The 14984-nt window shown below is 41.5% G+C and overlaps 1 protein-coding gene and 1 pseudogene across 16 annotated transcripts in view; both read left to right on the forward strand.

The window, feature by feature from the left end:
- LTBP1 (latent transforming growth factor beta binding protein 1) overlaps positions 1-14984 on the forward strand; it is a 349094-nt gene that overhangs the window by 240546 nt on the left and 93564 nt on the right. For 5 of the 16 annotated variants that reach the window (XM_054727794.1, XM_054727797.1, XM_054727798.1 and 2 more), the window contains 5 exons: positions 1776-1875; positions 2315-2413; positions 12105-12230; positions 13337-13462; positions 14322-14444. In XM_054727794.1, the coding sequence (XP_054583769.1) occupies positions 1776-1875; positions 2315-2413; positions 12105-12230; positions 13337-13462; positions 14322-14444 (574 nt within the window). The remainder of the gene's footprint in view (positions 1-1775; positions 1876-2314; positions 2414-12104; positions 12231-13336; positions 13463-14321; positions 14445-14984) is intronic. The other 11 variants (XM_054727795.1, XM_054727799.1, XM_054727801.1 and 8 more) reach the window with 3 other exon arrangements.
- Positions 2612-4422, forward strand: LOC103305624 (replication factor C subunit 3-like; annotated as a pseudogene).

The raw sequence follows: 14984 nt of genomic DNA on the forward strand, positions 1-14984 counted from the left end.
TGGTTTTGAAAGGGGTGGACTCAAGGGATTTGTGGAATACCTAAATGGAGTTACCCTATAAAGAATCGTGCCTACACAATTGGATCTTTGATGGGATACTCAGGCAAGATGTCTATTTTATAAAAAGTAGGAAAGGGGTAATTAAAACTAGGAGACAGACTGAAAGGGACATGGAGGCCCAGGGAGTAAGCTTTCTAGAGGATGACAAATTAAAGCAAGGGAGGGAGAATGTAATAATGTCTCACCACTATGCAGTACCCCTGAAACGGTATAAAATAATACTGAATATCAACTGTATTGAAAGAGGATGAGAACAAAGTGGCAAAGTAGAAGGAGAATTAGGAGTGACGTTATAAAAGCAAAAGGAAAGATAATTTCAAGAGAAGATTTAGGTCTCTCTATTTAAAAAAAAAATACCTCCAAGTTATTGTAAAATGAAAGTTGTGAGTAAGGTGAACAGTAAATAAAATGAGTATCTATATAATAAAAGCCTAAGTGATCCTTACAGTAGAACAACTGGAGCAACTGGTCACTATGATGTGCACTGACCACCAGGGACAGACGCTCAACACAGGAGCTGCCCCCTGGTGGTCATGGTGCTCCCACAGAGGGAGCCAGAAGCTGGGCTCATGGCTGAGCGAGCTTCTGGCTCCACCATGGCTGGCGAGCACAGCAGCAGGGGCGGGAGCCTCTCCCGCCTTCGTGGCAGTGCTAAGGAGCAGCCAGCCAAGTGGTAAGGAGCCTGCCGCTAAGGAGCAGTGAGCCAGTGGTAAGGAGCGAGCAGGCGGGTAAGGAGCGAGGGATCCCAGATTGCGAGAGGGATGGATCTGGCCTAAGCCAGCAGTCAGACATCCCCCAAGGGGTCCCAGACTGCAAGAGGGTGCAGGCCGGGCTGAGGGATCTTCCCCCCCACCCCCCGCAGTGTACGAATTTCATGCACCGGGCCTCTAGTGTAATTATAAAATAATAAAGGGGGGGAGGGACTATGTAGGGTAACAGTGACCGAGTAACCTGATGAATACTTTTAATGAAGCCATGATAGGAGTGCCCTGGCCCCACATGTATGGACGAGGTCACAGATGCTTAACTAGCCCCAGGTTCTGTCTGCAAGAGTCCTAAGGAGCTGGAGCTAGAACTGATCATGAGTCTCTTTCTTTCTTTGCTTGTGGTCCAGGGGACAGGAGTGGGCAACTGGACACAGGAAGCCTGGGGCGCTCCTCCCAGGCTCTGCCTTTCTGTTTCTCTGCTGGACTGCCCTTCCTGGGAGAGATGGAGGTGCCTAGTCATTACTAGTAGATGTGAGGTTAAGGGCGGCCATAATGACTGACCAGCATAACACATTTTAGTATTGTGTGTTTTGTTATGACACATCTGCTTTAGCCATTATCTAATCTGGGGCAGAGCCACATGTGAATGAGGCGATGGTTTAGTTCTCCTTCAGGGTTTGTTCTGTTCCAGGCCAAGTGTGGGCCCCTGAGCCAAGGCATTGGTTTCCAACGTCTGAAGGGACCCTTTGCTCTGGGCCCTCGAAGACGGGTGAGAGCGTGTGCATGGGGTAGCACAGCAGGAGACACTCAGCAGCTTGCCATATAGTGGCACAGTGATAGTTCATTAAAAAAAAAAATCATACAATTGCACAGGTTTTTGTCTAATGTCCTATAACCTTTGGTGCCTTTGTAAGAGTAGAATTAATTAAATAAAAATAGGTATAAGTGCAAATGAAAAATAATTCCTACTTTCAGTTCTCTTTTTGTCTTTCTAATTCAACCATGCAGGAAATACCTTCATTGGATCAAGAGAAAACCAAACTTGAGCCTGGTCAGCCCCAGCTCTCTCCAGGCATTTCCACTATTCACCTGCACCCACAGTTCCCAGGTAGCCTTTGTTCACCTGTGCTGTTTGTAACAGCACTCTCAATAGTAGAGTAAGATAAGAATGTTCTGTGTCTTTGATTTTAGAGTTTAATAAATCATTAGAATTATACACTTAAGTATATCAATACACTTATATGTTAGTATTATAATGGTATTGCAAGTATTATAAAGGTAAAATAAAAGTATTATTAGGATATGATCGAGGGTCATCATTTGATGACAGGTCGTTTTTCTTGGCTTCTGAATTATCCCCAGATATTCTTGCTAAATGTTGAAACCTATAGGTTCATACCTTGAGCTTTAGGAACCTATGACAGTTCTTACGATCTAAGGGCTACCGCGGGATGTCATTAGACTAAACTCTGCTTGCATTTTGAAATGGCATGTCAGTGCATCTCACGGGCTCTAATGTGCTTTCGATCCCCTCCGTCCTGGTGCAGTAGTGATTGAAAAAACATCACCTCCTGTGCCCGTGGAAGTGGCCCCTGAAGCTTCTACCTCAAGTGCCAGCCAAGTGATCGCACCTACTCAAGTAACAGGTAGGCGCAGTGTCTGCTGTGTGACGCAGCCCGGGGGGGGGGGGGGGGAAGCCATGGGGGTGAGCTTCATTTTAAATAGAGCATCAAAACTGTGTCACTGGGGGGATAAGGACACATATGTAATACCTTACTCAATAAAGAGAGAAAAATAAAAATAAATAATTAAAAAAAAACTGTGTCAAATACGTGAGATTGCTTATGGCAGGTTAGTCGTAGTAGCAAGATCAGGAAATAAACTGAATATTATTTAGAAGGAGGCATATGTTTAAATGATGGCACATAGGCAGTGGAATATCACACAGCTATGGAAGTAATGTCTTAAAAGAATGCTTAATGTCATAAGGAGGTAGTTATGGCAAGATATTAAGAAATACAGAATACAATATAATGATTCCAATTTTATTTATTTATTTATTTATTTATTTATTTATTTATTTATCTTAATATATTTTTTTACTTATTTCAGAGAGGAAGGGAGAGGGAGAGAGAGATAGAAACATCAATGATGAGATAGAATCATTGATCAGTTGCCTCCTGCACACCCCCCACTGGGGATCAAGCCTGCAACCCGGGCATGTGCCCTGACTGGGAATTGAACCGCGACCTCCTGGTTCATAGGTCGACGCCCAACCACTAAGCCATGCTGGCCAGGCCCAATTTTATTTTTTAAATGATTACAAATAGAAAAAGAGGCAGAAAGCACATGGAAGTGTTCAACTATCACCAGTTAGAAAGATCATGGATAATTCTCATGTCCTTCAATAGATTCTTACATATTTTTAGAAGTCTTTATAATAAACATTATTTTAATCATTAGTGACAAATTATAAGAATATATATAATGTATCATAATATGAAACAAATCAGCAGCTTAAAAGCTAATATCCTTAATGTTGGAGAATAATAAAAACACACAATATAAAACTGAGGCAGTGCAGGGCTTGCGGGACCTGAAGCACATGGCCGCGAACTCCAGCTGACGTGAGCCCCTGGGTGGACAAACTCGCCCTGCTCACTGGGACGGCTGGACTATCCCAAGGAGCAGATGGCCTAGCTGCACAACCTGGTGCAACGTGGTGACTTCCCTCATCTGTCTGTGTATGGACCATGAGGTGCTGATATAAAGACAACAATTAATGTGTGTTGTATGTGAACTCTATGGTGTTGGAGTAGAAAAATGGAGAATTGCACATCAGACCATCACAGCTCCATCTAAAAAGAAAATTGAAATTAGCACTATTGCAAGCAACTACCACCTTGTAGTTAATCCCAGGGATGCTGGAAAGAGTGACAGGGTAGCAATTCGGCTGTTGAAAACAGTGGCACAATCACAGCAACTTGAAACAAACTCTCAAGGAGACTAAAGTGGTTTGATTGGCAGGGGTTGACAAACATGCCTTGCGTAGAACCATGGGCAAGTATATGTCCACCTGCAGATTGACCTCGTGTTGCAATTCTACATCTGAAGTCATAGCACCTGCTCATAGTAGGTATCTGGCTGTTTGCGTGCCTGCTCCCTGCCTTTGCCATGTGGTATCTACCGTGCGCAGGGAGGAAAGTCTGGATCTTCCTGCACCGCTGGCTGGGAGAAAAGTCCTGCGGAAGGCTCAGAAAAGCCCTATGTATGTGTCAGGCTGCAGAGTGCAGTGATATCCTTTTGCTCCAGGTCACGAAGTCCCAGAAACAGATGGGGAGATGTATCTGAGGGAGACTGCTAGTGCTGTTGTCAGTCAGCAGACCCCACAAAGGCTCCTTGAAGTTCCTGAAAGACTCTGTGAGCTTTTAGCTCCTTGTATTCCTCCTGAAATAATAAAGCAGGGCCTCTCTCGGAACTTTTGCATAACTGTGATGGACAGCTGGAGGGAGAAGGGCCCCAGATGGCAGCTTACTATGAACACCATCTACAGCTGGGTAGGAAAGCCATTTATCACTTGGAAGGTTTTGTGGCCAAATTCATGGCACTACCTAAGAAGTTCATGGAGGATGGATTAGAAGGCACGATGCTCTGACATCTTTTAGTAACTCTTCCTCATGTTTCTCAGTATCAGCATTTATATTCAGTTTATATTGGAAGAGCTGTAAGTAAAATAAACTAACTTTACTTAATAAAAAAGAAGAAAAAGGAGGAAATCATAGAATAATTCATAGAGAAAAACAATACTAAGAAACATATGCTAGGAAATGTCAACTTTACTAGTAATCAAAGAAATGCAAATTAAAATAATTCTTTATTCTTATCACATTAGGACTTAATTCTTCTAGAGTGAAATTGAAGCTCTCACATTGCTAGAAGGAATGTAAACTGGTTCAGCTTTTCAGAAAAGCACAAATAAGAACTTTAAAAATATTCAGAACTTTTGACTCAGTAATCCAATAGTAAGATATCTAGTGTGAGGAAATCATGTCCCCTCCAACACTGATAATCCTATATAATAAAAGGCTAATATGCAAATGGACCGAATGGCTGACCGACCGGTTGCTATGACGCACACTGAACACCAGGGGGCAGACGGTCAAAGCAGGAGCTGTTCCCTGGTGGTCAGTGTGCTTCCACAGGGGGAGCGCTGCTCAGCCAGAAGCCAGGCTCATGGCTGGCAACCATAGCAGTTGTGGTGGGAGCCTCTCCCACCTCTGCTGCAGGCAGGTGGTAAGGAGCGAGGGGTCCCGGACTGCAAGAGCCCTGGACTATGAGAGGGATGTCTGCCTGCCGGCTTAGGCCTAATTCCCCTCGGCAGTCAGACATCCCCTGAGGGGTCCAGATCTCTAGTGGTCTATATAAATGGGTACTTACTAAAGCACCATGTATAATGGATAGAGAAAAAATAGAAATAACTTAAACATTTAACTTTAGGGAAATAGATGTTATATCTATACATTGGAACATAATGCTACCATCAAATATAGTATTTTTTAAAGACATTTATTAAGATTTAGCAGAAAATGGTCACAATAAATTGTTAAATATAACATGAAGTATATAAAAAATGAAAGATATAGAGTATTATACCAGTTACATTAAAAAGACATAATAGTTGAGAAAATGCTGGGAAAATGACCCAGATATTAGCAGTGTTTATTTTTGTGGTAGGATCCAAGAGGTTTGGGGTGCTGTAGAGCCATCCAGATGCATTATGTCAGTGTCAATTAAGGATGAGACTGGCAGTGTGTGACAGTGTGTAATAGAGGAGTTTGCAGCTTCCTTTAAAATATTTCTTTCCTCAGAAACATTAGCTGCATCATTTTTCAGATAGAAATGTGCTTGATAGATATGTTAATTAGCTGGATTGTGGTGATTATTTCACAATGTACACAAATATCAAAACAGCAAATTGTACACCTTAAATATATATATATATATAACTTCATGTTAAAAACAAGTATACAGTTGTGTACATATGTGCAGTTGTATATCATTATCCAGTTATATAAAATATATACAATTTTTATGTGTTTAAAATAACCAAAAACTTTCAGCCATTTTCTCAAAAATGTGAATGTAATTTCTCTTAGCTATTTGAATCAAGCAAGCAGGCTAGACAGAATTTTCTAGAAGCACCTGTCGACAGGTTAACGAGTGCAGTCATGTCATGGACTTCGTAGCTCATGTTCATCTCTGTTGGGACCCTAGAGGCCCTCCTGCGCTAGAGCCACGGCCTTCCCCTCAGTTACTCATGGCAGTTGCTCTTAGTACTAAGTAAAGTGGTATACAGATGTTCGCTTTTGTAAGTATTTCTAGAGTGATACCATGAAACGATAGTGATGTTTTTAAGTGACAATGGGGAAAATAGCGACTGTCCGAATAAAAAATAGTGGCTGTCCATTCTGAGGTTATTTATGTGTCTACCCATTTCATTAAACCCATCTCAAAGTTATTCTCACTGCTATGCCTCGCAATACATACAAACTTGTCATACACTGTCTTGGTCAGCAAGCATCTTCTCATTGTTAACCTCGGTGTTGAAAAGAAAAATTGCAGTGTGACAATGTAATTCACGAGTTTTTTTAAAAATATGATGTATTTCTATAGACTTCAATTTGTGTCTTTTTAACAGAGGTCAGTGGACAGACCTCTTGCAGCTAGCTTTGTAGAGGGTCAGTTTGGCTGGATAAATGCAGTGTTGTCATTTCAATGCAGCTGTGTGAGGAATAACATTGAAGTCACTTAGCTTCAACGGAACTACAGAGCCGATTGAAAACAATGTGCTATATGACGATGTTAACAGAGATTAATTTGAGTTTGGCAGGAACACAGGGTTAACATCTGCTATCACATGTTGGAAGCCAAATATTTCCTTCCAGGAAATAAGTTAACATCGAATTTCATTTTCATGCGACATTTGTAGGTACTCCCCCTTCCTATAGTAAAAGAATCTAAAACAGTCCATGAGGGCATTACAGACAGTCTTTAAATTAAATCGTTTGCAACTTTGAAACTACACTATAATCAGTAATCTACAGTAGAACCGGAAGGCTGTTTTGTATCAAATTTAATTTAAATCAAAATATAGATGTTTGCATTGGTTTGATATGAAAGCCAAACATATAAATTGAGGGAATGATGTGATTGATCTGTTCTCTTAGGAAATATTATGCAATGATTTTTCTCCCTAAAACACAGGAGAGGTTGGTGTTATTTGTCACCATTAGTTGCTCTCATAAGTTGAAGAAAGGGATAGAATAATAATGAGTCTAAACTAAGTAAAAATGAGTTCCACATTGCCTAGTGATGATATCTTTATGATGGTGAGGTTGGAAGTAGACATTTCAGATTTTGTCAGACACCCCTTGACATGCAATGATTATAAAGTGAGCCACGTATTTGCAGGAAATAAGGGTGGTATTTTCCACTCTTAATAGCTGAGTTGGTGGCTTGCAACATTATTGGCACGCTGTGTCCAAATAAATTATACATTTCAGCATATAAAGTCTTGATTTAGGGTAGTGTCCTAACAGCCCAAGGATAGGTTGGGAAATGAAACCTTTATTTCTCTGGCAAATATTTGCAAAGTGGAAACATCTGTTTCAATTGTTGTGGGACCATTTATGCTCATTGTGTGGCAGTTAGGAGGCCAGGGCATTTTGTAAACCTTTCCAAGAGTTAACATTTGATGCTCCCTCCTGCTCATCCCCAACTTTCTCCATAGCCCTGGCAGACCAGCCAGAAACTGTTCTTTGACATCATGACTGCCTTTGCGGAAACCTTTGTAATTCTCATAGCCCAAACATTCTAAAAACTGTTTGCTCATCAGACCTTTTCCAGATCTCATAACCGACCCCTTTAAAGAGACCGTTTGTCCCTGACGCGTATCACCAGCGTCATTACAGCCTCCGTAAACCATGCGTACTGATGGAAAAGGAACTCTCTTTTTCATGTAAAATCATCGTGGTTTGATATTTCCAGGGTCTATTTATTTATTTACTTTGAGTAATCACATGATGAGGTGGGAAAAAGTCTAAAATCAGCATACTCAATTTCAGATTTTTTCCAAAAGCTGTCTTTTTCGTTTGATTCTAGAAAATATAACAGAGATACCAAACTCTTAAATCCACCGTTGGCCTTGTTGCTGGGATAGATGAGTGTTTGGTTTTCCACTGGCGTCTTGTTGTGGCTCTTTTACCAAATTCTCAGTGGACTCTAGCGAAAACATAAACAGAAGAAGGGTCCTTGATCCAGTGAAGGTGGAATTGTTTCAGGGGCAGGTAGAGTAGGGAAGGGGAGGGTGGTTCTGAGAACACCAGGGGATGGGATGGGATATGAAGGACACACGGAAGGGTCCAGGGGGAGCGGTCTCTTGATGGTCTCTCTGGGAAGTGGAACATGCTGAGGGAGACAAGACATCCCCACTTTCGAGAGTTCCACTGAGACCAGTGCTTCCTCTATGAGGCTTGGCTATATCTCCAGGGTTATGTCGACACAGTCTAATCCACGAAATGTATGTGTGTGTTTTTGTGTGTGTGTGTGTGTGTTTAAACTTAAATATATTTTTATTGATTTTAGAGAGGAAGGGAGAGGGAGAGAGATAGAAACATCAATGATGAGAGAGAATCATTGATGGGCTACCTCCTGCACGCTCCCTTCTGGGGCTAGAGCTGCAACTGGCACATGCCCTGACCAGGAATTGCACGGTGACCTCCTATTATAGGTCGATGTTCAACCACTGAACCACGCTGACTGGGCAGGAATACATGTTTTGACATAAACTGATCCATTCTCTGGGAAGAGGTTCACATACCTATGTCTGAGTGACCTCTTCAAAAAATGAGAAGGTCAATGTCTTTTCCCTAAAAAAACATGGAAAAAGCAGGAAGCTTTCCTTATCCTTTAAGACAGTACCCTCAGGACTCGCCTTGCTGTGTAGCATATGTGCCAGAGAATGAGAAGTTAATAAAAAAGGAGGGAACGTGTAGGAGGCGGTGAGAGGAGACATGTTTTGCTTAAGTTTTAAGATAGGAGTACTAGTAATTTACTTTTCCCTTAAAAAATGGTGCTGATTAACTTTTGATGACTAGTGAAGAGAAAGCAGACAGAAGTGTTTGGGAGGTGTTACGACTCTTCTTTCTACGAGAAGGGTGGAGTTCAACTAATGACTTGTTGAAAAGTGGGACAAACAGTGTAGAAATCACGTGTGTTTTCGTAAATGTCCCTTCGCTCCTGTGATGTGTCTCTTAGTTCCCTCTAGTGGTGTCAGAGGAACATTTTCTTACCTAAGTTAGGGCCCTCCCAAGGGGACCAGCATTTTCAAGCTTCAGCTTGATATACTTACTAATCTATGGCGTAATCAGCTAAAGTTCCTCAAACATGTCTCATGAATATAACTTCAACCGTACAGCTTCTATTCAAAATACTAGATTGGAAGGAAAGGCTGTTATTCATTTCATTTCCTAAGATTAAGGAGTTATAATTCTTAAGAATTTCTCATTTCTTAGAGCTGACTTAAGAAGAAGCTTAGTATGTTGTCAAACTGGTATAGGAATGTATCTGGTGTGAATTAAGCATCACGTATTTTTAAAGACTTGTTTTCACACATGTAAAAATTCCATTCTGATATGCTTGAAAAGTGGCAAATATTTGGTAATCAACAAATTAGTGTGTGTGTGTGTGTGTGTGTGTGTGTGTGTGAGATAGAGAGAGAGAGATGGAGAGTGAGCACTGATTAAGCATTTCATGAAAATCTAGGTATTTGTAGTCTGTTTTGTTTTGAATTTTTGTCCCTCATTATCAACTTGTCTTCTATTTTTTTCTTTTTGCAAATGTGATAAATATGTCTTTTCTGTCTTAAGAAAATGGGAGCAAAGAGTATAAAGATCAGTAATTACAAAGAAAACGGAGAAGTATAAATAGCAATAATTTTCAAAGAAGGCATCTAACTTCAACATGGATTAGATAGTCAGAGACGTGCTTTTGACACTATTCTACTAAAGAATTCCTATCAACAGAGAAGAGAATTCTTACCTGAGGGTCTAGGAGTATAACCTGGAGAGCACTGCCTTTCACCTTCAGATTTTTATCACACATAGAAATGAACATAGAAATAACTTTTAAATTGAAGACCTTTCTGAATATCAAATTACATAAACTCAATGTAGAAGTTTTGAAAAATACAGAAAAATATAAAGAAAAAATCACCAATCCCCATAATCCTGACACTGGATTTATTTCCTTAAAATCTTCTTTTCTGTGTATTTTGTAATTTAGGTGATATCTATATTAAAATTTGCTCCCAAGTATATTTTATAACAAGTAAACATTTTCCTATCATTTACTGACTATATAATAATCTATGCTATATATGTATCTTAATTTATTTTTTGGCATAATTGCCCATCACTTAAGTTTAAGGAATCATGTTAAGCATCCATGTTTTTAGCCTTTCAAATTATTTTCTGTTTTATATAATTTTATATTATACTGAGTGTAAAAACTATTCTTCTGAAAGTGAGTTAGCATAAGCAGGCTCCCTGAAGATATCAGTAATTTGTAAGTGTGTGGTTGTCCCTTACCTCCAAGTGCTTTTGGGTAAAACACTGCAGCTCTGTATTCATATGCCTTCTTTTAAAGTCTACCAACTTTTCAAGGGACTTGTGTCTGGTGTCTTAAAGTCACAGCACAGCGAATAGCACTTGATGAAATAGGAAGACTGTAGTGGGGTTTTGGAGAGCAACCTCAACCTCATGTAGGTCATTTCCATGGTGAACCTTTGTTAACCAGTTAACTGCCACGATATTTTGAATTTAATGAAAAAAGGTCTGCTGCTTGCATCTATAGACTTACATAGACGCTTATGGCGTACAAATGGTTAAGGCACTGGTTTTTACATCCTCCTTCTGCAGAGTGCATGGTGCGTTATTGGTGACCTCTTCTTCTCGTTTGAATTATAGACCCTCTAACAGGGCGGGGCATTAGGCAGCCATGCTCGAGGCGCCCATCTTACTCTGGGCCCCTTGGGCTCTTCCACGGCAGCATGTGTTTCAAGCATTGCTTACTGTGCGATGACAGTGAACAAACAGCTGTTGTTTTAAATGTGCTGTTTCTTGGTTGTATATTCTTATGTGACTTCCACAGGAGCAACAGTGATAATGACGATAATGGCTATCTTTTACCGATCATAGAACATGTGCCAGGCATTGGTCTCCATGCATTGTTGACGTTATCTCCTTTGAACCTGAGAGCCGGAAGTTGGCGCTCTGATTATTCCCATGTTACACGTGTAGAAAAGTGAGGCATAGAATTTTTGAGTAGTTTGCCCCCCCTGTGACAGAGCTAAGAAAGGACAGCAAGATTTGTACCCAGACTGTCTCCAAGACTGGACTTCTGACCACTGCCCCACTCCCACTGAACCATTCTACCTCCTTCCAAAGGTCATTGAAAGCAGACTATTTTTAGGGAGGTATGTCATCTCAGAAGGCCACCTTTGAGTCCTTAGGTCCTTTTGGTAATGAAGCTCCTTTTTCTGATCTCCCCCTACCATGGACTCCTATGACCCTGTGTCTAGCACAGCATCTGTCTGTGAGTGGAGTGAGAACTCAGGGTTAATCTGCTCGGGCTTTATAGAAGAAGCAAGTCTCAAGCAGGAATCCGTGGAAGAGTAAGGGAGGAATTTAGCAGAGAAGATTTGGAAGGAGATTCTACTTTATCTATTTAAATAAAATATGCTCATGTTGGAATTGACAAATTAAGAGTAAAGTTACACCCAGAAGTTTTGCTTTTGATTAGAAGGGGTACATCTTTCTTGAGAATTAATGAGAAATTTTGGAGGAGGTTGGACATAGTTGGAACTTGAATTTGGCCTCCTAACAAATGCAACGTTACCATATATTTCTTATCAGGACAGATCACATGATGATTCAGAAATGAATTTGGGTGGATGGAAAGTCACTGATAGGCCATCTTAGAAGTTAGGAAGAATTTATTATTTCACAACTTCCAACATGGCTCTTTCTGAGTGTCCACGCACTCCAGTTCATCTAGAAATTATTTCATTAGGAATTATTGATGACCTTGGGTGGGCCTAATAGAACAATTAATAAAGTAGTCAAATGAATTTATACTTGATTTTAGAAGTGGTCACCTTTTGTCTTTTAAGTGCATACCTGGCAATAAGCTCATCAGGAAACACAAAGTGATGGTTTACCCGTAGCAATGAAATCTTTATTTCTGTTTCTCCTCCCAATATTTTACTTATTTTTAAAGAAATCAATGAATGTTCTGTGAACCCCGACATCTGTGGAGCAGGACACTGCATTAACCTGCCGGTGAGGTACACCTGCATCTGCTTCGAAGGCTATAAGTTCAGTGAGCAGCAGAGGAAATGCATTGGTAAGAGACACTTTCATAGGCGAAATTATTCAGCAGCAAATATTTGCACAGTAAGAGCATTTTTCTGTAATTATCAAAGGAAAATGTTACTGTGTTTAACATCATAAAGTTCTTATCCCTGAGCTAAGGATGCTCAAAAAGAGGTTTTCTTGGGGAGCTGTTACCTCTTGGTTCAACTCTGCCTACTTTGCCAAGTATAATACAATTAAAGGTGAAGTGATTTCCAAAAGTTTTTCAGGTAAAATATATAAAATAAAGAGTTCTAGAAACAGCGAGCTACAAACATCTATTTAGCAAAATCAAGTTAATATTAACATACACTGCAATAAAGAATTATATTCTCTAATTGCATAAAATCTGGTTTCTAACAGGGATTTCTAAATTGAAAATCAGCAAATGCCGACACAAAGTTATTGAGTATGCCTCTCTGGAGAAATGTGTCTCAGAAAGAGCTGGGATGGTGGTAGGTTATTAACACTATAGTTTTTAGAAACTAAGGGTTATAAAGTGAATAAAAGCAACAGAGGCATAAAGCTAATTAATACTACTTTAATATGCTAAATGCTGTCAGACAAGATTTGTGACTTTTTGCTATTTGGTTTTGTATAAGTATGAGGGGATAAGAGGACATCCGCCTGTTCACACTATGGTTATTTCCCTTTCATCTGCATACACTGTGTGTGTTACTAGAGCCATAAAGTATGAAGCTGAAAGGGCCATCATGCTCTACCTGTGTGTAGCGTGGGAGAGTCCCTTTCACGCCACTGGGCCTGTCCCTGCCGTCCCGGCCTGGGAGTAGCTCAGCGAATTGCAGAGCTTAGATGAGTCCAGGTATCCGGCAGGTCCTTCTATGTTGACCTGAAACCTGTCTCTTTGGAACACCAGTGTCACGGTTGTAGTTTTAGCTATTGAAGCAATGTGCACAGTGCGTATTCCCTCTTCCCAGTCACAGCCTTTCAAGTGTTTAAGGAGAACAGTCATGTCTCCTGGTCCTCAGCGATGAAGGCTTGTGGGACACAGGGAGTCGGCTGGCGTTTCACGAACGAGGAGCCGGAGAATGCCATGCTCCAGTTGACTAATCCTTTGATCCGTCATTCTCTTAACAGATGTTGACGAGTGCACGCAGGCCCAACACCTCTGCTCCCAGGGACGCTGTGAGAACACTGAGGGAAGTTTCTTGTGTATTTGCCCAGCAGGATTTATGGCCAGTGAGGAGGGTACTAGCTGCATAGGTAATGGCAGTGCTTCCTGTGCCTCAGTTCCCAAGTCTGCCTTTATGCCTCCCCTAAGATCCCATCCGTTCACTGCTTCATCAGACAACACCTGCTGTGACATAGCAATCTGCTAGATGCTGAAAGATATTAAAATTGAATTCTTTTCCTCCAATCCTTTTTTTTGCATTTAAATTTTTTTTTTTAAATGACAGTTGACATTCGTTGTTAGTTTTAGGTGTATAGCCTAGGCATTAAGAGACACTTGTGTAACTTTCGAAATGATTTCCCCTGTAATTCGAGTACCTAGCCAGCACCATACATAGTTACTAGAATACTAGAGGCCCGGTGCATGGATTCATGCACCAGTGGGGTCCCTCGGCCTGGCCTGTGGGGATCGGGCAGAAACTGGCTCTCTGACAATCCCCCGAGGGGGTCCCAGATTGTGAGAGGGTGCAGGCCAGGCCGAGGGACCCCACCGATGCACAATCGGGACCACAGGAGGGCTCCAGGGCATGTCTGCCCCTGTCTCGCCCAGTCCCGATCTGCCGGACCCCAGCAGCAAGCTAACCTACCAGTCTGAGAGTCTGCCCCCTGGTGGTCAGTGTGCATCATAGCAACTGGTCAAATGAATGGTCGGACACTTAGCATATTAGGCTGTTATTATATAGGATTATTTCTCTGACCCCTTTCAACAAAGAGTGTCAAGTGTGTACAAAGACCAGAGGGGTTACATGTTTCTTTTGGATCCCACACAAATCAAAACCACTCAGGTGATAGCAGGAATCAGTTATTTCATTCTTAACCTCAAACTAAACAGGGAGAGGTTTGAAGTTATATTTTGGGAAATAAACCTCACACTGTTTTCTGCTTTCCATAGATGTTGATGAGTGCCTGCGGCCGGATGTGTGTGGGGAAGGCCACTGCATCAATACCGTGGGGGCCTTCCGGTGCAAGTACTGTGACAGCGGGTACCGCATGACCCCCGGAGGACACTGCGAGGGTGAGTGTGCTGCGAGGCGGGGCGGCTGCGCCACTGCTGAGTGCTGAGTCAGCCTGACTGTGCAGCGCAGGGCTGGGCGGAGGCCAGTGGTATTTCCCTCTGCCAGTCTGTGCATGCCACCAGCTCGTCTCAGCGCCTCCCGCCTTCTGGATTCACAGCCTCTTTGCCTCACTTCCGTGGCTCTGTCTGGATTATTTTCTATCTTTATGCTCTTTCTTACCCACTTCAGTATCTTCCTTCGCTGGTATTTCAAGTGAGATCACGTTAGAACAATTATTGCAGAGTTAGTACAAACCCAGACTTAATTACAGTGTCTGGGTCCTTCATGTGAGGACATGGTGCAGGTGTAACCACCTTTGATTTTTTTTGTTCTCGACCTTTTCATCTGGATACATTCCTTTGTCTCCAACTTGTTTCTTTCACGTAGATTTTGGGACTTGCTTGTAGACTCCCCACAGAAGCTCTGTCTGACCCACTGCAGGTCAGATTCCAACAGTACCAAATAAAAATGCCTTTATTAAGGACCCCAGCCAGAAATTG

Source organism: Eptesicus fuscus, chromosome 16 (assembly GCF_027574615.1).
Source record: "Eptesicus fuscus isolate TK198812 chromosome 16, DD_ASM_mEF_20220401, whole genome shotgun sequence".
NCBI classification, from domain to species: domain Eukaryota; kingdom Metazoa; phylum Chordata; class Mammalia; order Chiroptera; family Vespertilionidae; genus Eptesicus; species Eptesicus fuscus.